Here is a 26949-nt window from a genome sequence, read left to right as displayed (position 1 = left end):
AGCCACTGCTTTTAAAAAACTGCTCTCAGAGGAACTCTCTAAAATAAATATCACTAGTATCACTGTTAAGATATTTCGCTAAATGTTCGTGCGTAGTGTGTTAAACATATATAATTTTCAATGACTGCATTAAGAGTGGTGTTTTTCCTGACTTAATGAAGCACAGTAAGGTCGTACCTTTATTTAAAGCGGGAATTAAATCAGATCCGACTAATTACCGGCCTATTTCGATTTTACCGACTCTTAGTAAAATATTTGAAAAAATAATTTTACAGCAATTACTGTTACATTTTAATTTAAATAATTTATTACACAATAACCAATACGGTTTTACTAAGGGTCATTCCACAACGGATGCTGGTATAGGTCTTCTTTGTAGCATATTTGAAGCTTGGGAGGAGTCACAGGATGCCTTAGGTATTTTTTGTGACCTCTCTAAGGCATTTGACTGTGTCGAGCATGCTACTTTAGTCAAAAAATTGCACCACTATGGCATAAGGGACTCAGCACTCAGCCTTTTGACTTCTTACCTCAAAAATAGGACTCAAAGGGTTGAAGTTAATAGTAAAAGATCCAATGGGACCAAAATAGAATTAGGTGTACCACAGGGATCCATTTTAGGACCATTTCTTTTTCTCATCTACATTAATGACTTACCTTATCTAGTTAAGGATAATGAGATAGTACTTTTTGCTGATGACACTTCACTTATTTTTAAAGTGAAGCGACGGCAGTCAAATTACGACGAGGTAAATAGTGCTCTCTCAAAAATAGTACATTGGTTTAATGTTAATAACTTACTTTTAAACTCTAAGAAAACCAAATGTTTAAAATTTACTTTGCCCAATGTTAGGCAAGTTCAAACCAATTTACTATTAAATGATGAGAAAATGAATTTGGTGGACTCCACTGTATTCTTAGGCATTACATTAGATAGTAAATTACAGTGGGGTCCTCATATTGCTAATCTTGCAGGTAAGCTCAGTTCTGCAGCATATGCAGTCAGAAAAATTAGGGAAATTTCTGATGAAGACACGGCAAGACTAGTTTATTTTAGTTATTTTCACAGTAGAATGTCTTATGGTATCCTTTTATGGGGAAACGCTGCCGACATCAATACAATTTTTGTGCTGCAGAAGCGAGCTATACGCTCAATTTATAAAATGTCAGCTTTTGAATCTCTGAGAGAAAAGTTTAAAGAAATTGGTATTCTAACTGTTGCTTCTCAATACATTTTGGATAATGTATTGTATGTTAGAAAGAATTTAACTAAATTTGAAACTAAAAGTGATAGTCACGGTAGAAACACTAGAAATAGGCACAAGCTGGAAATACCAGTGATCAGACTTAGCAAAATAAGTAAATCTTTTAAAGGTCAATGTATACGCCTTTACAATAAAATCCCGGAAAACGTTCAAAATCTATCAATTAATAAATTTAAAAAAGTAATTAAAGAACGTTTGTGTGCCAAAGCCTACTATACGGTCAAAGATTTCCTAAACGATAGCACATCTTGGGAGTAGGATGGCTGCTTGCAAGGCTGCTTCTACATTTATTATATGTGACTTACAATTGTGTATTCATATTGTATAGATTAAGTTATTTACATTGTAAATTTTATTTTTTTAAAAGACAAATTTTCCACTTTTTTACTAAAAAGTGGCCCCGTGCGAGTTTCTTACGCCGGTTCTTCTCGCCGGGTTAGTTCCCGAACCGGTGGTAGGCAACATGTAGTTCAACATTCTGAAAATATTTGATTCAAATTTATTCAGAAATAAAACAATTTTTATTTATTTATTTTATATACAGAAACAGGATACGGCACCCTAGTGGTCATCGTTACAGATCCCAAGATCTCAATAATATGTCGTAGGGCTAGGGTGCCACACACTCAAAATACGATGATAAACACAATTAGCACACATATAAACTCAAACAAACTCTCACATGTTTTACCGCAGGTATTGTGCACTTACACATGTTATTAATTTGTGCCTACATATTGTATATTTTAAAAAATTAATATAAAAATAACACATGTCATCTTAATAGTCTTAGTTACTGATCCCAAGACCTCGTGTCGCAGGGCTAGGGTGCCACACACTCACAAATGGCAAACCAAGGTACACAGCACACACACAGACAAACGCATAGCTTTGATTGTTAACTCCTAGTAATTAGGTATTACTTTAAACTGTTAGATCCTGTAAATCTTTTCGTTTTATTTGATACTAGAATTTGTTTAGTTGTCTGGCTTTGATCTTGTAATAAGTATGTAAAAATCAAAAACAGCCTTATACGTTATTATTTAAAGTAATTTTAATTAACTACATGATACTAAATAGGTACTGTTTGTAAACTAGATTGATCTCGCATACGGCACCCTAATGGTACTTGTCACTGATCCCAAGACCTAATGTCGTAGGGCTAGGGTGCCGCCTGCTAATCAATCAAGGTTAAAATCTCAACTACTTATAATTCAACTTAAATAACATTTTACATATTATATATGTGGTAAATGATGTGGATATCACAATTACTTATATGTATAGAGTAAGATTGTGTGTAAACGTATTTTATATTGTGATATTGTTTTTTTACCCTAATAAACAATAAAAAAAAAAAAAAAATTTTCACTATCTATGATAAAGCAAATTGAAGAATTTTGTTGACTTCTAAATAAAAAGAATAACATTTTATATTTATTGTCAATGAACTCAAAACAATAACAGATCAATGATCATACGTTCTTGAATTAGCGATTGCATAATAATTCTGGTTTGAGACGTGACTTGTTAGGCATCGTCGTTTGGACTTTAGTAACTAATAATAAGGCATACATCCCAAGTTCTGATAGTTACAAAATAATTTTTAAACTAAGAAATTTAATCTTCTTTTCAAAGACCTAAAGTTTCTGGCTTCGGCAAAAAGTTTGACTTTTGTCCATAATAATCCTAATATGATATTACAACCAGCAATACAAGTTGAGATGAGTTATTTGCTAGGATGACAGATAAAGATCCATCGGCTGCCTTCACACTAACGGCCGTTCCCAATATTTGATCTATCTCTGGTTTTGCCCTACTAGAGATAGGAATAGCTCACATTAGACATTAGAGACATATATTTTATGTCAATTGTGAGCTATTCCTATCTCTAGTAGGGCAAAACCAGAGATAGATCAAATATTGGGAACGGCCGTAAGATGACTGTGGTCTGTGAGTCACCCAATGTGAGCGAGCGTTATAAGCAGTTGACAGTATTAATTGCCATCCACATACATATTATCTAAAGGTAGCATTCCGAATTCCGATCTTCGTAGCACATACAAAAACTCAAATAAAATGACTCTTTATGAACTACGCTGGCAAAATAGGCATGATGACTATTTTTTTTTTCTTATCGGTAATTGAAAGACACTTAAAAAATAGAAACACCGTTGAAAGAATGACTGTGATAGCTTAAAAATTCACCAAGATATGACAATTCCAATATCTCATAAAAAAGACCTGCCCGAAACGCTCCATACAAAGTGCTACGAAAGTATGACGTCAGTCTTTCGTAGTTTGTACGCATCGGGAGACAACTTTGTTCGACAGGTATATTAAATATTGCGTTTATGAAAGGGGTTTCATAACAAAAGTTGCTTTTAATTGCATAAGTTATCGAATTGTATACAAATATTAAGAAATTTAATTGAAAAAAAAATCGACTTGAATATCCAACTTTGAAGGCGCATAACAAAAAAAATACAAATGCTATCAAGCTAAAATTTTGGGAACACTTATTTTTTACCGTGATTTCTTTATTTTATTAACAAAATTCGCTAATCTTTGACCTTGTCATCATCCCTATTACGCTGTTCTATTGAGCCAGTGAACCTCACTTGTGAACTCTCGCATGCAAGCTGCAGCGTACTCACCCAGCATAAGCGAATGGTTGATGACTCCACCGAAGCAGTACGCCACCAGTATGAGCACCGGCCAGCTCATGTGCTGCACCACGGGCAGCATCGCCAGCTGCGTCAGCACCATGCCCGTCACCTGCCACTTGAACATCGGGTCGTAGCCATACAGCTGCTTGATTTGCGGGTACTTCTCTGTGGACAACAAGTGTAGGAATTAATGGAATCGTTGCTAACTCTGAAGAATTTTGATTATTATCTATGATTATATATTCTGTATGGGCAAACTGGTATCACAATACCAGTTTGCCCATACAGAAACTCTTTTGATCTCATCTGCCTCTGCCTTATTACTGAGGTTTTTTAATGGAGTCTAGTCTAACTAGTGTTTTTACCCATCAACTACCAAGCGGCCGCGGCACCCGGGTGCCGCATAACAAGTGAATATCTATTGTATATGCGATTCCCACGATCGAGGTAATTAATAAATAATAAGCTTACGCGATACGTCAAAATATTTAAAACCAGCCAAAACCCGGGGTGTATGTAATGAAAAAAAAATACGTGTGGCACTGCGTGTCTGACTACAGTATACTATAATCTACACGCAAACGTCTAGTCGCACGCACACTAACATTGTGCCGAAGTCTGCCGAGTATGTCGAGAAACGACGATAGACTAGTGTTAGGTATATTTATGAAAGCCAGCGATAAAAGTTATGGAATAGCTTAAAAATATTAAATACTTTTTAATATGAGAAAGAACATAGTCTCGGGACCATCAATTTCGTAAAGAAGTCATTAGTAAGCCAAGCGTTAATCCAAGCGATTTTCTTCGAACAAATAATATGATTGCCCAGTCCAACTTCATCTTAAATATTATCGTTCTCCAGGAGGACGGGAGGTTTTAAGCATTATTACCGGAGTCTCCTGGGCAAGCCGGGAGGGTTGGGAACCCTAGTATACGGTATACTGTATGCCGTATGGTGATTGGAGATACGTCCCGGAAACAAACATAGGATACCTTTTTTTGGGTTTCAGATCCTGCGCGATAATAAATCACAGGTCTAGCTTTTTAACTGAATATTTAAGTCGCTCAAAACTTTCAACACTACAGCTGATGGTCACCTTAGTTAAACCATTTAACCAGTTGGCTAAGCGTCATCTAGCTGTAGTGTCGAACGTTGCAGTCAACAAGTCAGCTAAACGATGTATAGCCGTGTGATTGAATGGCGTTGTTCAGTCAAAGGGCTAGCTGTTTGATTGAACGGCTATTTAAACCAGTTGGCTGCGACACACGAACTCATTTATCTCAATTCTCAGCCTCAAATCAACTCATCATAGTAGCAGCTCCTAGCTGATAAACCGTAAACACATAATATAGTGGCGCACGTGAAGAAAGATATTCGATAAACTCAGTTAAGTTTGGTACTACTAAGGTTGGGTTGCACCAACTAACTTTGACTATAACTCTAACTTTAACTACAATGCAAAATGTCAAATCTTTGGTTACAGTTAAAAATGGACGCCATTAAGACGCCATATTTAACCATAACCATAGAGCTCGACAAGGTTTTAAGTGCACGTGCACATCATACAAAAACGCCATTTTTGACAGTTCTCCTCTACCAGCAGCGCCCATTTATAACCTTGTTGGACCAGCTGTCATCTGTCATCAATTTCTCCGGGAAAAGTTAAAGTTAAATTTACCTTAATTAACTATAACCATAACTTTAACCACGCCTCTGGTGCAACCTAACCATTATATAATTTATTCTGAGGGCTATTTTATGTCGGAGTTTCTGGAGTTTCTTGAACTACTGTTTTATATTAACACTAAAAATATACATGTACAATGTACATGTTATAATTTTATATCGATTTAGCATACAAGTAACGAGTTTATATGACCTTGAATGTTTAGTATCGCTCCGCCGCCAACTATACTCCCGAATAACATAATATTAAGTATGCAGAATGTAGATTATACATAGTATATATAATAACATACATATATAAGTATATACTATGTATGGCATTCCTTTTAAAAATGGTTTAATTTTATTATTGATGTTATCGGAGGTTGCTAAATTCGTCAATTTTTTTCAAAAATAATAAACCAAACTTTTGTTAAAGTACCTACAGGGAATTAAAAACATGGTGAAGTACATGATACATCATCTATCTGACATTACAGAGCACTGATTTTAGGATATTTTTAAGTGGAAGCCAAGAATACATTATCACATTGCATTCTTATCAACAAGCAAACAATGATGTCTGGAGTTAATGGTAATTACAAAGATTATGCAGATTTGTAAATTGAAATTTCTTAGTTACTAACCTTTTAATATCCATACTAATATTATAAATGCGAAAGAGTGTCTGTCTGTCACCTCTTCACGAATCACGCCTAAATAGCTGAACAGAACAGGACAGCGGGGCTAAAATGGTCGCTTTGGAGAATCATAATATGATTCATTTTTCTTAAATCGCAAAATGCAAGTCTGCTTGCAATTCATGTCTAGTTTGACAGTATTAACAATTCATTTGCTGAATTGATTGAGAGGAATTGCTAAATGTTACCATTTTAGCCCCGCAGTACATAGGATACGTCTTCTTATCCCGGAAAGATGCTATCTACATCCATTACATAACTATACGTCTATACTGTACATTGCTTAATGATCTATGCTCAGAATCAATAAGTCAACCACTTGGCAGTTGATGGTTTGCAAGGCAGTCAATTGCAATAATTGGTCCACACTTGATATAATATATAATTCTGAAGTCTGTTTGGGAAAAAATGCTAGTCATCCTACCATGATTTGTCTTATAATTATAAGTCATCAAAATCAGAGAATAAATAATGTATCACTGGGCCAAAATTAAATACAATTTAATTTTGGCCCAGTGATACATTATAAATGACTAGCTGTTGCCCGCGACTTCTTCCGCGTTAGCATAGTAGATCACATCCCAAGTATTATTTATTATACAAAAATATTCAATATACAGAATTGACTTTCCCACGAATTTTATTATATATGTATAGATGTTCCGCGCGGCTTCGTTTGCGTAATTTAGGAATTTCACGCATCCGTACATTATGCAGCAAAAAATAGCCTATGTCCCTTCACGTGGTCTATTCTTCATGTTTGCCAAGTAACATAAAAATTGCTCCAGTAGTTCAAAGATAATAAGCAATTATTTTTTATGAAATAAGAGGGCAAACGAGCAATCGGGTCACCTGATGGAAAGCAACTTCCATCGCCCATGGACAGTCGCAGCATCAGAAGAGCTGCATGTGCGTTGCCGGCCTTTTAAGAGGGAATAGGGTAATAGGAGAGGGTAGGGAAGGGAAGGGGATAGGGGAGGGTAGGAAAGGGAATAGGGTAGGGAATTGGGCCTCCGGTAAACTCACTCACTCGGCAAAACACAGCGCAAGCGCTGTTTCACGCTGGTTTTCTGTGAGAACGTGGTATTTATCCGGTCGAGCCGGCCCATTCGTGCCGAAGCATGGCTCTCCCACGTATAATTTCATATAATGTCCCCTGTTTTTTCCACATTTTCCTCTATTTCTTCGCTCCTGTTAGTTCTAGTGTGATAAAATATAGCCTATAGCCTACCTCGATGAATGGGCTATCTAACATTAAAAGAATTTTTCAAATCGTCTAAGTAGTTCCTGAGATAAGCGCGTTCAAATAAGCCCTTTTAAACAATTTCCCCCCGTTTTTTCCACATTTTCCTCTATTTCTTCGCTCCTATTATACTTAGCGTGATAAAATATAGCCCATAGCCTTCCTCGATAAGTGGGCTATCCAACAGTAAAAGAATTTTTCAAATCGGACCAGTAGTTCCTGAGATTAGCGCGTTCAAACAAACAAACAAACTCTTCCCAATTATAATATTAAGTATAGATCAAACGAACTTACTAAGTGAAGTTCGATCATTATTATATGAGTCGCTTCATTCGAAGATATATAATTAACCAAACGTAGTACCTTTGTATATCTGCTTGGCAAACGCGTTTTTTAAAGACTTATGTAGGTAAGTTGAAAAATTACACGCTCGCTCGATCACACGGCGTTCCGACGTGCCTCATTATGTTTAGAGAGAAGTTATGCAAAAATTTTTCTTTCTTTCTTTGGGTACTGCAGCAAACGTAGTTTCGTGCAGACTGGGTGGGAGGGAGATTATATCTTCGAATGAAGCGACTCATATAATAATGATCGAACTTCACTTGGTAAGTTCGTTTGATCATTTATTATATTTCTTCGCTTCATTCTTCGATATATAATTAACGAAAAGTAGATTTTCAGAGTAACGAAAGAAAGTTTTTTTTTTTTACGAAAAACAATATTCATTATGAATAGTAATCATTATATTCGAGAAAGAATTTAATAATAATAATAGTCAGTAGAAACGAAACGTAAGAAACCTCTATGGTTTCTGATTCAAATGATAACACACTGGGATCATGGTGATTATACATAATATTTTAATATAACTGATTCAGCGAAACTTTTTTCGTCGATAAAATGATGGCTAAGGAAAATATCGAAAATATTGTAGTCGCGAGTCCTGCCTGTCGACTGTCATCTTACTAATCGTGTCCAGTTTCAGTCCCCGTGTCGACGCTCGTGTCAGCGCTCATGTCGATGCTCATGTCGATGCTCGTGTCGACGCTCGTGTCAACGCTGCGCCGCTCTCGCACAGCACCTGCTTTATCCAGCGACTAACCGACTGGGAGTTGGCTGTTCTATGCGGAGCGGTAAACGTTAGCAATAATAACCCGTACTGTAGCATTATCCTATTTAATATAATCTTGAATAACCATCGCACGGCGTAATGACTTAAATATAACTTGAAACTTTTTTAATAAAAAGGAATTACATAATTTAATAACATCACCGATCCGATCACGCCCGGGAGTTGATGTCTTTGTAATATAATTTTCGATACCGATATTTAAAACCGTAATTTTTTATTATGCCGAGTTTTATTAGGCAGAATGTTTTAAGTCAATGAGTAATCACCGGTATTCAGTAGGTACAGAGTGCAAGAAAAAATAAATAATTTATAAGTGGATCGCGGGTACTATACGCCTCAAGTATGTATTTATTATACAAGTATTTTTACCGGAAAGCTTATTTCGAAAGACGCTTCAGTCTTCAGACATTCATCTGAGCCAATGTAACCAACCAATAATGTCAACATTGTTCATAAACAATGACAGTGCACAGGCTGTAGAAGATATTATAGCCATTGTCAAATTGTTTGGCTAAGGTTCCGATGGAGCGGACGAAGATCTCTGTAATAAGTCTAATAACTAATAAGATTGAACAGAGTATAAATATCTAAAATCTAATTCGAAGAAAAGTATTTTAGAATAAATTTTAAGGTTACTGTTTTAACTGGATCCGGCTCTGAGGTCGTCGATAATGTATGCTTATAATGTAATGCATATTAATATGATTGAAAGTCGAGAATATTGTGTTCTCGGTCCACCAGTCTAAATGTTTTAACAATTATTCAAGAATAAGTGTGATTCTGTTATCGTATTTATCATTGCATATTTTACTTACTATTAAATATTTTAATCGCTGAAAACCAGTTGCATTCCGCGGCAGGAGTCAGGAATCAGGATATGAAGGTGTCAAAACACCTATCAGTTGAGTTAGCTCACGAATAGTACACTGATTTAACTGTTCTATATTATTCCGTTTTTAATAGGCACATACTATTATATAATATATCTAATATTATATAAAATTCTCGTGTCACGGTGTGCGTGTTTGAACTCCTCTGAAACGGCTCGACCGATTTTCGTGAATCTTAGCGAGCTAGGGTTGAGAATCAGACAACATCTACTCTTTTAAAAGTGTATTCATTTGTTGAATAAATAATAGTAAATTATTACAACTCGAAACTGCCGGCGACCATTGTTTGTGCGACGGTATAGCAATCATGGACTTTGCCATGGTGACATACTTATTTAGCCACTTCAATAAAATAATAATATTATGAGCGAAATACTTTAAATGGCAAAACAACAACGTTTGCCGGTACACACATATATATATATATATATATATATATATATATATATATATATATATATATACACTACGCCTGGTCTAGTTTCCCTCTTTATATTTTTTGTGAAAAAAAAAATTTGCGCATCTGATAGTCTGTTAAGACTTAGGGCTCATAATCAGTAAATTAAAATATTTCCATCGACTAGTGAGTTACTAGGAAGGAACCAAGAAGTAGGCTCTTAAATCTATTTGATAGATATCCACTTTTGGCCTTAAAGTTAATTTTCCAAATTAACATGTTATTTCGAAATAAACTAACGAAGTGGTATCAAATTTAAAATAATCCAAAAATTGTAAATTTAAAATATAATACAATATTTTCCGCCGCTTTGTTTGGGGAAAAGAAAATCTTTGAAATAAGGTAACTTTCGGTGAGGGTACACGAAGATATAGTTTTAAATTCTAATAATTTATTCATGTCAAGATGTATAATATATTAAGCTAGTGGTTCCCAACCCTTTTTTCTTTTTTGTTTTTGGAACGAAGTTCCCAATTTTTTTTAATTTTTTTTATGCGAGCCGCAATCATTTTTGGTCTTGGTGTCGCGGGTCGCAACAAACATTTTTAGGTTTAAAAAATAACGACTTACAAGTGAAAAAGCCTTTCACGTTGACTGTATAATATTTTGCCCGTGGGCGTGAATTTCAAATTCTAATAGGCTACAAATAAAATCCCGGCGGCCCGCATGCGAACTCGAAGGAAGTTGATTGTAGCGGTACAGTACTAGCGGCGCCAGCCGACGGTTATCGCCTCCCCCCCCCCCCCCCCCCCCCTTCCTTTGACGGGTAGCGGGAAGGGTTTTTCAGAGCCCAAAAGGTACCCGATTGATTGGCATGTACTAATTTGTCTCTGAGAACAAATACTGGAATTATCCAGCGAAACAATAAGATACGAAACTGAGACATTGAGACAAGACAAACGATATTGAGACAAGATTTATCGAGTCTGAGTGTTTAGGTTTGCGTTACAAAGTTGTCTTGTTTGATAATATTGTATTATCTGATAAGTTTGATAATAATTTATATCGAGATAAGCCAGATACTGTTGATAAGTCTGATAATATCGAGACTTTGTCAGGTGAAATCTATAATGATAATAATCGATCGAAATGGAATCGATCTACAACACTTATTATCAGGAATGTTTTATAAGCAGTAGCTTATCTTAATCGTTTTTAGGATCATTTAAAACAATAATCTGGCGAATCCAAAGAGGGTTCTCCTACTGAGGGTCAGTAGGAGAAACCTGATCTATCCGGATCTGGACCGGTTCTATCGGTGCAGGTACTCGGGAAAGCTTCGGGTTCATTCGAAATCTGATTGTCCCGTACCTATATTTGTCACTTTTAGTAAGGGACCAAATTAAATATTGGGGTAGCTCGTTATAATCGACTTATATGTCGATAAAATATGTTAAGAAAAATATTGAGTGTAATTATAACTATCTCGTTACGTAGATATTATTAAGTAAGTTTCATTATAGACTCGCGGTGTATCCCGAGTCCCAAAATTGATGCAAGATTTAGTTAATAATAAAAATTATATAATATATATTATAATTTACTATGTCTGTATATAATAAAAATTATATACAGACATAGTAAATTATAATCGTAGTTCTATATTTAGAACAAAAGGATCGCGCGGGACGCGCATTGGTTGTTAACTGATGAGACTCGCAGTCAATCTAGTTATTAACTCGAAATAGCTGTTCTCTATAAACCGGTAAAGATAATATTAATATTATAATAATTATTATTATGTTTTTCTATTTATAGAACAAAGAGCGCGGAAAAACGCGCGGTAGTTGCTAATTTTTATTTTTAAACATTGTCGGAGACTCGTAGTCAATCCATACATTATGTTGATTTAAAAAATATCAATATATTTTAAATTTAAATAGTAATTAACTAGCAGTTAATCCCCTCAAACCAGCCAACATATTATACTTCTATTTTTAGATAAATCATCGTCAGAGACACGCGGTCAATTTCGATGCATAAGGATTGTGTTTAGAGACTCGCAGCAATCCACACATTATGGCGGTTTATAACATAACTTAATATAATTAAACACTTGCAGTAATTAACTTACAACTATTTCCCTCAATCGGACAAACATAATATAGTTCTATTTTTAGAATAGGTAAAACATCGTCAGAGATCCGCAATCAATTCCGATGCATATAAAATAATAATATAGATTGTGTAAAAGGACTCGCGGTCCAAACACACTGTACTTATTGACTTACAGTCGCAGTACATGCCGGTTAATTAAATAATTGCAGTAATCACCTGCAGTTGTTTCCCCCAATCCGGCAAACATATAGTTCTATAATTCTATAAATTTATTTATAGAACAAATAAAGCATACATTATATTATAGATTGTGTATTTTAAAGACTCGTAGTCCCAACACATTGTACGTTTATTAACTCGTGGTCGCAGTACAAGCAGGTTAGTATTGAATATAATTGGCTCGTCTAGGCCTCGGTAGTGCCTGCCGTTTATTTAAGTATTTAATAGTACTTACATGTATTTTCTTGTTACACGATAAAATAACATTGACTTTAGTTACTTACAACACTGACTCAATTATCTAAATAATAATAACCAGATGCGCTTTGGCATGGTTACTAAGTATACGTGTTCGCGTTGCCTCGCATTAACAAAGAATGAGGCACGTTGGAACGCCGTGTGCGGTGTGATCGAGCGAGCGTGTAATTTTTCAACTTACCTACATAAGTCTTTAAAAACGCGTTTGCCAAGCAGATATACGTTTGGTTAATTATATATCGAAGAATGAAGCGAAGAAATATAATTGAAGCTGTCTCTATTGAAGAGAATGAAGCGAAGAAATATAATTGAAGCTGTCTCTATTGTGTTTATATTACGTCTTTAACAGTATGTCATGTATTATATGGGTCTACCAGAATCTGATGGCAAATTTTGACAGCAGATTTTCAAAAAATATCCTTGATTATTGGATAAATCGTTCTTATCTTCTTTAATAACAAAATTATGAAAAAAAAGAAAACAATAGTGGATAGATATTCAGGAAAAAAATCATAACTCTACCGGCATTATCCAGGGAGGAAACAGGGGACAACGTTTGAAAAAACGGCAGTGTGGACTCCCCTTAAGGTTTACCATATTTTAATGAGTTATGACGTATAAAAAAAACTACTTGCTAAATCTCGTTCAAACCAATTTTCGTTGGTAGTTTATATAGTAATGTACATCATATATTTTTTTAGACTTATCATGCCCCTACTTTAGAAGTTAGAGGGGGGGAGGGGGGGGGGGGGGAACACATTTTACCACTTTGGAAGAGTCTCTCTCGCAAACTATTCATTTATATATATATATAAAAAAATAATATTAGGAACCTCAATATGATTTATAAAGACCTATCCATAGATACCCCGCACGCATAGGTTAGATGAAAAAAAAATTTGTTTTAGTTGTACCTATGGGGACCCCTAAAATTTTTTATGGTTTTTCCATTTCTATATCAAAATCTTAATGCAGTTTACAGACTACATCTACTTACTAAGTTTCAATAATACAAGCTCTTATAGTTTTGGAGAAAAGTGGCTGTGACATACGGACGGACAGACAGACAGACATGACGAATCTATAAGGGTTCCGTTTTTTGCCAATTTTCTACGGAACTCTATAAAGGATCAAAATTTTTTATTCCAATTACCCCAGTATTGCTATAAGAGTCAATTTTTTTTCTCACTTTTTGCCATATTTAGATGCTGGTACCTTTATTACAGGAAATAGCACAATACTATACTTCTAAGTATTGATTAGGGGAGTGCTAGTTAGGTTTATTCTCACATTGTTATTGGGTATAGTTAGTAGGTATCTCTAATTGTGCTGATTGATGGCAATTACTCTTTATGCGTTAATTTCTACTTAATTGTGATGTCTTTTTTTAGCTGCTTTTTTCAACTCGCAAAAAATATTGGTTAAAATATAATAAATTTAAATATTAATATTGAAATGGAGTATGAACTATGAACATTACTCAAATTAGTGGTCTTGGTTTATATGTTCATTTTTATAGCCTTTTAAAGTTCAAATCATTAGATTTCTATTAACTTATCATTTGAATTTTCAATTAAATTGTTTTCCTAAACATAATATATATCATGATATTTTATTTATTAATTCTTCGATCGCGGATTCTTGGAAATGCTATTGTATTCTATTGTTGTCGCGATCACCGGTGCTCTTAACCGATTTGTTGCAGATGGCACGTTTTAGTGCCATCACTTTTTTTTGCGTGTGGCGTAAGGCATGGATGTGTGTCATTTCAAAATCAATGATTTAAACTCCTTCAATTAAGCTTTAAGAAAGTTTTGCCCAGAATCAAACCACAATAGACATAACGACCAGTAGTTCGACTGCAAAGGAACGGACAGGTTTCAATATCTGTCAAATTCGTCGGGTTTCACTAGGATTATGAACGGAATGTGCCTCGCGCTGGCTGATATAATTTATTTTTAAATATTTAAAATAAAGATTTCAAATTTGGATTCTGACAATTTTAATCGCATGTGATAAAACACAAACAACAATATGACCAAAGAGGAACACGTCCAATGAATATGTCATAGTTTTAAATTTGTAGGTAACCAATGATATTCTATGTTACTAAGTATTTTAGAAACTCATTGTAGGTAACAAGTTAACAACCCTAGCGACGATTTTCGTCATAATATGTCAAATTTAAAAATTTCAACATCAGTTCTAAGTCGGCATACTCTATCATTCTGTCTACTCTGATCAAACTATCTTAATTTTTTACGTGAGTATATTAATCTCGTAGCCTTCGTTTCTGAATATCGTAAGATTTTTTATAGACTAGGGCCCACCAACCTTTTTTTTAGTTGCGTTTATTTTGTAATGAAGTGTCATAATATTAACCTTTAACATCACGGGCAGGGTCTACGCAGACCCCACGCACTGTTTTTTGACGGTATTTTTTAAAATTGGCAAGTTACGATCGCACGTTTTCGGCTAATCTCAATGCAACGCGAGGTCTTTCAGTGAGTAAAAGACCTCCGCTCCTCTGCTAAGAGAAGTTACATTTTTGCTTATGTGGGGATACCTGCAGACCCCACCCGTGATTTAACGTATATACTATTTTCACATTGGTTATGTGTTTATTTGTTTGTTTTTTTGAATTGGCTATGGAAAAATTTGTTGCCGACTAAAAGAAAATCAAATTGCACAAATCATAATATACAATTTTAATGACTCTAAAAGTTTTTGAAAACATTTTAGAAGAGTTAGAGGTAGCTAGACCTAGTGCACCAAAAATTAAGCGAAGATGCTATTATTGCCCCAGAACTAATTATTACTGTCCGTAAGCCTTGCTGTAAAACTATTCGCAAGCCTTATTCAGTAAAATAAATATATTACTTACCTTGCCTACTCATGAAATAATTTTAGTTTAGGGTAGTATGTGTTACTTTTTCTTTTGATTACTTATTTCCAAGTCTTATTTTATTAGAAAAAAATAATAAGTTAGTTAGAAGTAGACATTTTCGTTGAATTTTAGTACATTAAACATATGCCCGAAAAATACCTTGCACGAAATTGGTTTGTTCACAAAAATGTTCTTTACTGTCTAAATAATGGTTAGTTTATTATTTATAAATGCTTTTCATAAATAAAATAATATCTTTTCTTATAATAGAAAACGGGTTTTAAAAATTGTTAAACAAATCTGAATATATATGTATATATTGGCGTACTTCTAGGCCCCACGCGTGACGGAACGTTACCCAAAACAACGCGTGTACTTAAAGGTTAATATGATAATAAATTATAAATGTGTTATACCACAAACAGGATACAGAATAGGGTATTAATATTATGTACACAAATTTTTGAAAAGTGTATCAACTTCTATGGTGCTAAAAAACTACTGTACAAAAAACCAAATTTTTATTAAATAAAGCTAAGTAAGTACCTTAAAATATATGCATTGAATTTTTTTATTTTCCACGCGTAGTTTAACTAAAATGCAGGACGTAGAAGACGTTGTTCGCGCCTTAGCTGCGATTATATTTTATTTCCATTCGTGACGTCGTTATTTGGTACTGAGTAATGGGTACGCCATATTATAGTACTGAGTAACGAAACGTTACTCATGAATGCGTTTTGTTACTGACATTTTTCGCAATTGCCTTAAATGTATTTAATTAAACTTGCCAATATTTCATTTGCATAGTATAAAAGTTGAAATGATTACGAGGACAACCAAAATAAGACTTTTAGATCAAATTTAATACCTCATAATCAAGCAAATCATTAGAAAATGCAAAATAAGTTAAAAAGGTTCAACACATCTGTATTTAAAAAGTTACTTACTGTCTATTTCCAGAAAAACACTTATTTTGCCACTTCTAATCACCTAAAACAGTGTGCCAGATTGTTCACGTCAGATTTCAAATGTAAACTAAAAGTATTGAAGCTATAAACATGTAAAAAATTGCCATAAAACTGTTTTCTTTTCCGCATGGCGTTGGGCACTGATTAGTGTCACGTCATTTTTGTTCAACACCACAGTTAGAAGTTCGCAAAATTAGACACCGCAACGATTCTGTTAAGGGGCTTGAAGGATTAATTTTGACTTCAATGAAACATCTCGCATTAGACTGCAATGGATACCCTCCCATATAGGTTTACTAGGCAACGAGATGGCTGACCAATTGACAAAAGAGGCTATCTGTGATGGTCGGGATGTGTCTTCTCATATACAGCCATATTACACAGAATTTTTTCATGTAGCTAAGCAAATTTGTATTGATAGGTGGAGGAAATTGTTATTGATTGTTCTTCCTCCAAGGGTATTTGGTACAGGACATTAAATTGTGAACCTTGTCTGAGGCCATGGTTTGAGGGCACTAATATTACCAGGACTAGCTTGGTTACCGCTATGAGGATGCGATCAGGACATGTTCCACTCAACAAGTTTAATCACATGATAGGAAAGAGGTAGTCCCCTCTTTGTGTTCACTGTGGGGTTGCAGAGGACTTAATGCACTTATTGGTGGATTGTGGACGGAATCGTGGTCTCAGGGGCCGGTTGTTTTCAGGAGGTTTGTTTAGGGGACAAATTAATATTATTTTGGCGTCGCCTCTTTCGCAAGAGGCCCGCACTTTAATAATATTTTATTTATTGTCAAAGAAGAAATCTCGCCCAGGGCGCTGGTAGTGCTAAAAACCGGCCCTGAATAAATGGCTATCAAACTGTTTATTCTTGATAGTGCACAATGCAAACATTACAGTAATGGAACAGGTAAAGACTGCGCATAATATAAAAATATGAAACATAATATTGAATTTCAATACATATTAGCTATTCCCATTTATAATAGCATAGTGACTACAGAACATACTGACATTCAGGACTTCTTGTGGTCAGCAGATGATTTATCCAGCAAATAGCAGTTATGGTCAATTTAATCTCATTACAGCAAAAAATAACTGGCAAGTACACCATCGTGGCTATGACTAGGCGTGATCGCACATACACCGAATTATAAATAATTATATCCATAAATGACGTAATCCAAAACAAACCTAGGATGATCTTTCGGCGACTAGCATGCGGCTCCTCTGTGTGAACCCATTCGAAGTCGTCTCTAGAAACTTTCGCACCCATATTTATAAAACACTAATGAATTAATTAATAAAACACTAAATTGTAAAACATTTAGACACATTAACAACAAGTTTCGCAGAAATTGAAATCACAAGATATTATTTAAAACACAAACGCCTATAGCTGTCGTTTTCATAAAATTTTATGAAAATACAAATGAGAAACACGACCGGCGGCCACAACCACCACAGATTACATTGTTTAAACTGTAGAGCACAAAGCCAATTGCCACAGATTACTAGTATATAATTGAGCCAATTGCACAGATTACTAGTATAAATTTGTAGAGCCAATGGGGATTGTCCATTTTTTTTTAATTTTGCTCATTACAAAAACATTTCGAGGAATAAGGTAGGTAAACGAAAAAAATACCCATTAGTTACTTAAATTTTTGAACAAATATGTTTAACCTTTGTTTGACCTTCAATGGCGTTAGATTAGCAATAAATTCGACCAACATTACGTTTCGAACTTTTGGTAAGCTTCTTGTAGGCTACGGGAGGAGGAATAATAAAATTCTGGATGTACGAGTAAAGTCACGGTATATTAACGGAAGACCACAAATATAAGTACACACTTCAGAAAAAACTAAAATAGACTGCCAAAAACCGCCGACAATTCTCTCTTATATCCTAACACGAAAAAACAGTTGAATTTCGAGGCGTCGCTTCGCCATAGACAAAACATAACTTAGTTTCTTTTTTACATTTCTTAAAGGTGCAGTACGGTGGAGGTCGCGTCGCCAACATTCCCCACCCCAGTGCTGGAACAGCACTCCTAGCCCATAGGTACACGTGCGACGCGGGCCGCAGAGCGTCTTAGAATTCCAGCCCTAGTGCGAATGTCCACCACTCTGACGCGCTCATCCTTCCCTGGCATGACCGCCTCTACTGTTCCCCGCAACCAACAGTTTCGCGGAGAATTCGGGTCCGCGATAAAAACAAAATCCCCTACTTTCAGAGGTGTCTCTTCCTGGGTCCACTTGCTCCTAGGGATCAGCTGCGGCAGCATCTCCTTTACCCAGCGAGACCAAAACATATCTGCAAGGCGTTGCGCTATACGCCATTGCTTACGTAAAAATAAATCGGAGTTGTCGAACTCCCCTAACACCGGTAAATTTGACGACGAACCTAAAAGAAAATGATTAGGCGTGAGGGCCTCCTCCGACCCTGGCTCCACGCTCACATGCGTTAACGGACGACCGTTCACTATCTGTTCGACCTCAGCCATCAGTGTGAGTAGAACTTCCTCACGGGGGGTGCGCTCATTTAATACGACTTTAAGTGAACTTTTGACAGTTCGAATGAGGCGCTCCCATGCCCCACCCCAATGCGGACTGGAGGGAGGTATAAAGGTCCAGGTTGTGCCGTAATTAATCGCGGTCGACTGTAATGTGTTGGGACTTAAATTTTGAATAGATTTACGAATTTCGGTATCGGCGCCTCGCAAATTCGTACCGTTATCAGAATACAAGTGTAGCGGCCATCCTCGTCTAGCCGCCATCCTACGGAGAGCCATTATCAAAGAGTCCGTTGTTAAAGACGATACGATTTCAATATGAATGGCTCTGACAGTTAAACAAGTAAATAATATGCCGTATCGCTTTTCCCTTCTTCTACCGATTGCAATTTCGATAGGACCGAATAAATCGAGCCCGCAGTAACTAAACGGTCTTTGGTGATGCGCCAAGCGTGCCTCCGGAAGGTCACCCATTCTGGGTGGTTTGGGCTGCGCTTTCCTAATCCTACAAAGCATACATTCGATAGCTACACGCCTCACGGTCGGCCTAATATGCAGAATCCAATATTTCTGCTTCAAATCGTTGACTACTGTCTCATGGTTACCATGGGCAGCGCGAACATGAAAATGTTTGACAATAAGGCGCGCGACGTGGTGCCTGCCGTCGAGTATGACGGGATGTTTCACACTAACCGGGACGTCGCGTGCCGCGTCGATGCGGCCACCGGCGCGCAGGATTCCTTGCTCGTCGAGAAACGGAGACAAGGTAAGTAACCTACTTTTCTTATTTACATAATTATTATTTTTCAGACTATGTACATCTTCGGGAAAACTCTGTAACTGCGCATATTTAACTAACAGCTGTTCAGCCTTAGACATTAAGTCACCGTCGATAGTACCGGTAAGCTTCTTACATTTAATATCTACAAACGAAAAAACTATACAAGTAGACCTAAGTAACCGTAGCCACGATGAGAAACGCAGCGGATCTGGCACAGCAGGTAGATTGTTTTCGACTATGTGGACTGTATTTACAAACTCTAGATCTACCTTATTGACCCTCGGTACCAAGAAATCTGCTGGCCATAACGACTCATCGCTATACAAAAAATTCGGGCCACGGAACCACTCGCTATCGACGTTAAAAACGGAAAAATCACAAGAATCTCTTGTGGCCTGATCTGCGACATTTAATTTGGTGGGTACATACCTCCAATCGTTAATACTAGTTAGTTCATCTATCTCCCCTAGACGATGTGCAATAAAAGCTTTATAACAGCGCGCGTCGTTCCGAATCCAATGTAGAACCGTACTAGAATCACACCAAAAATATCTATTTACAGGTTTCATAGTGTGCTCCTTTCCTATAGTGTCGGCGAGCCGAGCCGCGAGAAGCGCAGCTTGTAGTTCCAAGCGTGGCACCGACGTAAGTTTTAAGGGAGCCACTCGACACTTACTGGCAATAAACGCAACGCGAATATTATTATTAGACATCCAGCGCCAGTAAGCGACAGCACACATAGCCTTAGTAGACGCGTCGCAAAATAAATGCAATTCTAAATTATTGTAACCGCCCGAAACATAAGTACACGCGTCAGCTGTTCGTGTCCTTGACCCGGGCGACAGCGGTCGACACACAGGAGCGCGCGCGGGCGCACGCGGGGAAGCGAGGGGCGCGGGGGGAGACGGGGGGCACTCGCTATTCGGTGCATCGCGTACATTCCTAAGACTATTTACATTTTCAAAATAACGCGGCAAACGTATCGTTTCGACGCGTTTTAAAATTTGCAACCACTCGTTCCACTTATTATTAATTAATTGTGGAATATCCTCATCCCATTGAATATTACTTCGCCACGTATCTTGGAGTAATATTTTACCTTTTATTGTAAAAGGCGACAAAAAACCGTATACATCAAAAATTGACATAACAACGCGTAACATTTCGCGTTTTGTAGGAGTTTTAATCCCGTTTATAATATCCACCGGAATACGTTTAAAAGAAACATCGAAACCTAAACTATCCTCCTTCGGGTGCCATATTAAGCCTAAAGTTCGTTCACCTTCGTCCATATGATCCAGATTGAACTTTACCGCGGACGCACCGAGCGACTCGAAGACCAGCCTTTGTAGGCTACGGGAGGAGGAATAATAAAATTCTGGATGTACGAGTAAAGTCACGGTATATTAACGGAAGACCACAAATATAAGTACACACTTCAGAAAAAACTAAAATAGACTGCCAAAAACCGCCGACAATTCTCTCTTATATCCTAACACGAAAAAACAGTTGAATTTCGAGGCGTCGCTTCGCCATAGACAAAACATAACTTAGTTTCTTTTTTACATTTCTTAAAGGTGCAGTACGGTGGAGGTCGCGTCGCCAACACTTCTTGTATCAGCTTTCATATAATGAGAACTTGCATTTGACGAACCAGCCATTTTAAATAAGATTGAAAGGAGAAAACATACTGCAGAGGTCAATTATTAGCCGCCGATGATGACATCAGAGCGAAACTTTAAAAATTTATTGAGAAAAAACTAGCCAATGAATTTCAAAATTATTTAATTTATATTCTTAAAATACCCTATTTTAACGAAAAAAAATATAAAAAGTACATGTTATTTTTTTTGGACAATGCCCATTGCCAAATTTTGGCCAAAGTGACATTTGGATGAAATTTGACAGTTGACATTTGACAATGGCATGATTTTTAGGGTTCCGTAGCCAAATGGCAAAAAACGGAACCGTTATAGATTCGTCATGTCTGTCTGTCAGCACTCAGCTGTCTGTCCGTTCGTATATCACAGCCACTTTTCTCCGAAACTTTAAGAGCTATACTATTGAAACTCGGTAAGTAGATGTAATCTGTGAACCGCATTAAGATTTTGATACAAAAATGGAAAGATACTAAAAATTTTAGGGGTCCCCAAAGATACAATACAAAACAAAAAAAAAATTTTTTTTCAAACGAAAATTGGTTTGAACGAGATCTAGCAAATAGTTTTTTTATACGTCATAAATGGTAAACCTTTATTTAACTTTCATTAGAATCAACTGAAATTTAAAATTAATTAAAAACCTTTTAATTTCATAAAAATAAACCTTATTAGCCGTGTCCGTTTCATTTTTTCGCAGTTTGGCAGCTGACTGTCAACTTCATAATTAAGTGTCATGTTCAATAACATCCTAACAGTAATTCTGATAGAAATTGTTGTTTCGGAGAAAAGTTGCTGCTGCGGAACTCTTCATGGGCGAGCACAACTCGCACTTGGCCGGTTTTGATTTTTTCTTAATATGGCACTTCCGATAACCAAGGCCAGTGTCGAGTATATTATGGCGGGAAAACAATATTCTAATAAGTAATAGACAATTTTCAGCATCGTTTTTCTGTATCGTAAGGTCCAAAGTCTAGTCAAAGTCATAAGTAAAAGTCAAGTCAAGTCATGACTCATGAAGCTATTATAAAGAGGAGGTGTCGTAATCGTATTTCCTTAAGAAACGACGCGTGACATTTTACGGGGTGAGGGGGTGTCAAGCTCCGCTCACTTTTCAATATTTCATCTATCGGCTAAAAGCAAAACTACTATCTTAGGTCGATGTTGATGTTACTATTGTAGTTCAGCTATCTTACACTAGATGTCAAAATTCTTGAATATTCTTGAATATTGTGGGACGTACTCAGAACTTTAAAAATGTATATATTATCTATATACATATTATATATATATATATATATATATATATATATATATATATATATATATATATATATATATATATATATATATATATATATGTATATATATATGTATATAGATAATATACATATATATATACATATATGTATATATATATATCTATATACATATATATATATATATATTTAAATCGTCGAAGACTTGTTGCGTCTTTTCAAAGTCGAACCCTATGGCGTCTACCATTCCCAATGACTTTTTAATTGTTATTCGTGCGAATATAGTTACATTGCTGTCATGTGAATTCTATTGTCGACGACAAATTTTGTTTACGTACGAAAATTAGATATTCAATTTCAAATAATTCTCGCTGGTTTTTTGCTTCCGTTCTCGATGGAAATCATGTGACACATTGTATATTTTTGTATTCGTTCCATGCATTTAATCGTTTTTCCTACATCCATTTAAATGTATGGTTATATTGATACCGTATATTGTACTATATTAATTCCATGCATTCTACTAATTAAATGACTCCTTACTATATTTGAGATTATATCGGTACCGTAAATTATTTTTTTATGTACGCCATAAACTGTTGAGTTTGTTGCTTCCTCCTAACCTTATATGTTATATCGATACATACATAGGTACCTATATAATAGATCCCAATAAATTCATTGCGTGATGTGGTCTCTGTCTACCCCAATGAGGGACAGGAGTGACGATATGTATGTATAAATAGAGAATCATCCCTCTTTATGAAGTCGATTAAAATGAAATACTTATTTCTATAACTTGGAGTACATAACAGACATTAAAAACAAGTTATCCCTATATTACATAGATTAATTAAATTTTAAATTATAATTAGGTAAGTCCGCTAGGCTAACTAAAAAATATTAAGAATAATTATGATAGATATGATCATTTTATTTATGTGAGCGTGTTTCTTCTGAACTTAAGTATGAACACAAAATAAAACAATTGTTTCGGTAGTAGGTATTTTTAAGTTTTATTGTTTAAAATCAAGTAGGTACAATAATAAACCCATAGTCATAATAATCAAAGTGTCGGACAAATCAAATACACCGAAATAGGAACATAAAAGTAATTTAAGAAATTAACAATTTTAAGAACGACCAGTTGAGAGGCTAATTTACTGTGACATTGACTATAGTTAACTTGTGTATGTAAGCAATACTAGTTTTCAATCGTGGCTCTGCCCACGTGACAAGTTGATAAAATTTAACAAATTGAAATTCGTTATTAGCCGTTTAGGCGTTAAAAAAATAAAACAAAGATGCTTAGAAAAATATTAACCTGAAGAATCACATATCAGACATACCTATCAGTACACAGTCTCAAAAAAAGGCCCTTTAGGCGTCGAAAAGAAAAATAAAAACGTTTAAAAAATTATTAACGTACCTATCAAAAATAAGATAAAACAGTCCAAAATCTCAAAAAATTACACAACTACACAAAAATTACACAACAATATATATACTTTGTTTGTAAATTTAAATTATGGTTATTATCTATAATAGTACCTATTATTTCTGTTTATTTGTTTTGTACAAAAAGAGGACGGTATTTGATTATAATACAAGTTCACAATAATAATAAATTTTTTCGTAAGTAGTTGGTTAACGCGCGCGCGTAAGCAAACACGACGCGACGTTGCGTTCTGTGCTGTGATAGTCATAGTCAATCATGGTTGTCGTGATTGATGTAGATCGTTTCGATCGTTTTTTGTATTGTTTATTGTATCTTCTTCTTCCTAGTCGTATCCTCATGGCTGAGGGACGTGACCACCAAAATTTGCTTTTTGGGATAGGGCTCTCCACTTGTCTCTATTTTTGGCCTGATGAAATGCCTCCTGGAACGTGCAGTCAGCAGCCTTGACAATCGCGTCTGTCCATCGTGTAGCCACTCTGCCTCTTTTCCCCTCTAATTGCCCAGCTAGTATGAGACTCTCAAGATTATTAGGCTCCCGGCGGGCTATGTGGCCAAAAAAGGCAAGTGATCGTTGTAGACAAAGCGTGGACAGGCGGGTGGTAATTTTGAGTTGCTGAAGTATAGACGTGTTGGTCCGGTGTGCGGTCCAAGGGATGCCGAGCATTTTACGCCAGCACCACATTTCAAAAGCGTCAATCTTAGCTCGAGTACGTGCTTTTAGTGTCCATGTCTCGGAGGCATATAAAAATATTGAAAAGATTAGGGAACGCATTAGTGTTATTTTTGTGCTACGATAGATGTTCTTATTCTTCCATATCTTTTCTAAGTGCCCAACCGCAGATTTAGCCATCTGAGCCCGTCGGACAACCTCCCTCTCGCAGTTACCATTGCTGCTAATCAACGATCCCAGGTAGACAAACTCCTCTACGGGTTGGAGATCTTGTAGTAAGGATGTCTTTTGTATTTGGTTCAGCTTATCGACGTACATCAGTTTGGTTTTATTGCGATTGATTTGGAGGCCAAAGTCTCGACTAATCTTTTCGAGCCGCGCTAGAAGTTCAGCAAGTTTCACTTCGCAAGTACTTATAAGCGTGGTGTCGTGAGCGAACCTTAGGTTGTTGAGAAGGTATCCGTTAATTTTAATACCATCCTCCCAATCTTCCAACACTCGACGCATTATATATTCGCCTACGAGGTTGAGCAGCTGTGGAGAGAGGATGCAACCCTGTCTGACACCACGCTCTGTAGCAAACGGCTCTGACAGATCATTGTCTAATCGCACCCTTGATCGACCTTCCAGATAGAGGTTTTGTACCAAAAATATGAGATGATCGGGGACGCCCAACTCTCTCATCACCTCCAGCATTTTGGACCAGACGATGCAGTCAAAGGCCTTAGCGTAATTCACAAAACATAGTACTATTGGGACATTGAATTCTCTGCTCTTTTCTATCAGCTGACGGATGTTTAGGATTTGTTCTCGGGTACCCCTGCCCTTTACGAATCCCGCCTGCTCTTTGGATATCTGTCTAGTTATATAGTGTGCCAATCTGTTGTTTATAACATGGAGAAGAATCTTACTGGCGTGTGAAATTAGTGAGATGGTCCGATAATTTCCACACTTTTTAGTCGACCCTTTCTTATGTAGTGGTATCACGAGAGATTCTGTCCAATCGTCTGGCCACTGTCCTGTTCTCCATACTTTAAGACATATTGAATGCATTACTCTGATTCCACACTTACCCAAGCTCTTAAGCACTTGTGCCTGTATACCATCTCCACCGCAAGCTTTTGTTTTTAGCTTATTTATAGCTGCTTCTACTTCATGGAGAACGATGTCGGGTTCTTTATCTGTAAAATCTAATCTAGTGTCAGGTTCATCAGCGTCATATTTGTACAGGTCTTGGCAGTAGTTCCTCCATCTTGTCATCACTTGGTTCTTGTCTAAAATCAGGTTACCCTTTTCATCTTCTATGTTCCAAGATTTTGATTTTCGTTCCCGTGTGAGAATTTTTACCTTTTGAAACATGTCTCTTGGATGTAGGGTATCTCTACATATAGAATTGATATATGCATTCTTGTCATGTCTACAGAGACGCTGTACTAGTGAGTCAAGTTCAGAGTATCGCTGTTGTTCTTCCTTTGAACGAATTCCTCCAGTCTTTAGAGCCTTTCTTTGTGCGATTGCCTCCCAAGTGGTCATCCACTCAGATCTAGGGTGTTTTACTTTCCGTCCATTTGTGATTGTTCTAGTTGTCTCTTCTAATGCGGCCTTAAGCTGATTCCATGATGTATTGGCTGAGTCAAATGGGCAATACGTTTCACTATCCAGTCGAGTTTGTAGTGTGTCCTCAAAAGCTTTCGCTTCTTGTGTTAGAAGAATATTTTTGGATGGTGGAGGCTTTGAAACTACTTTGAGGCGGACTCTGTATTGAGCTATTAACAGCTGATGGTCGCTGCCACAATCTGCACCCGGAAAAGTCTTTGAGAGAGTTATGCACGACTTCCATCTGCTGCTGATTAATATGAAGTCAATCTGATTTTTATGACCTGTTGGCGATCGCCATGTCCATAAGCGTCTTGGATGTTGTTTATATGCCGTGTTAGCTACGAATAGTCCTTTTTCAATGCAAAACTCTAACAACATCTCACCTCGACTGTTGCGGGCTCCTAAGCCGTATTCCCCAATAACATTCCTTAGGTGTTGATCATTATCAGTGTGTCCTATCTTAGCATTAAAGTCTCCCAGGATGATAGTACATTCCTTCTTTGGTAACGCTTTGCAGGTTAATTCTAGCTCGTGGTAAAATTCCTCTATCTCTTCTTCGGTGGCTGCAGTGGTCGGCGCATAGACCTGTACAAAG

General features: G+C 36.4%; 2 protein-coding genes across 3 annotated transcripts in view; both read right to left on the bottom strand.

Moving 5' to 3' along the window:
- Positions 1–17864, bottom strand: part of LOC121726964 (sphingolipid delta(4)-desaturase/C4-monooxygenase DES2) — a 32563-nt gene extending 14699 nt beyond the window's left edge. For both annotated transcript variants that reach the window (XR_006035600.1, XM_042114623.1), the window contains exons 1-2: positions 17608–17864; positions 3923–4099 (exon numbers count right to left, since the gene is read on the bottom strand). Coding sequence is in view for 1 of the 2 variants with exons in the window: in XM_042114623.1 (XP_041970557.1) it covers positions 3923–4099; positions 17608–17689 (259 nt within the window). In the remaining variant the exon portion in view is untranslated. The remainder of the gene's footprint in view (positions 1–3922; positions 4100–17607) is intronic.
- Positions 17865–18466: 602 nt separating this feature from the next.
- LOC121727052 lies at positions 18467–21028 on the bottom strand. Its single transcript, XM_042114729.1, has 2 exons — positions 19521–21028; positions 18467–19040 (listed from the first exon to the last, which is right to left on the bottom strand). The coding sequence occupies exons 1-2, from the start codon at positions 20999–21001 to the stop codon at positions 18467–18469; spliced, it is 2055 nt and encodes a 684-aa protein (XP_041970663.1). The 5' UTR covers positions 21002–21028.
- Between the last annotated feature and the right edge of the window lie 5921 nt (positions 21029–26949).

The sequence above is a fragment of the Aricia agestis genome, chromosome 5 (assembly GCF_905147365.1).
Source record: "Aricia agestis chromosome 5, ilAriAges1.1, whole genome shotgun sequence".
NCBI classification, from domain to species: Eukaryota; Metazoa; Arthropoda; class Insecta; order Lepidoptera; family Lycaenidae; genus Aricia; species Aricia agestis.
The sequence above is the reverse complement of the archived record's forward strand: the minus strand, read 5'-3'. Positions and strand labels throughout refer to the sequence as shown.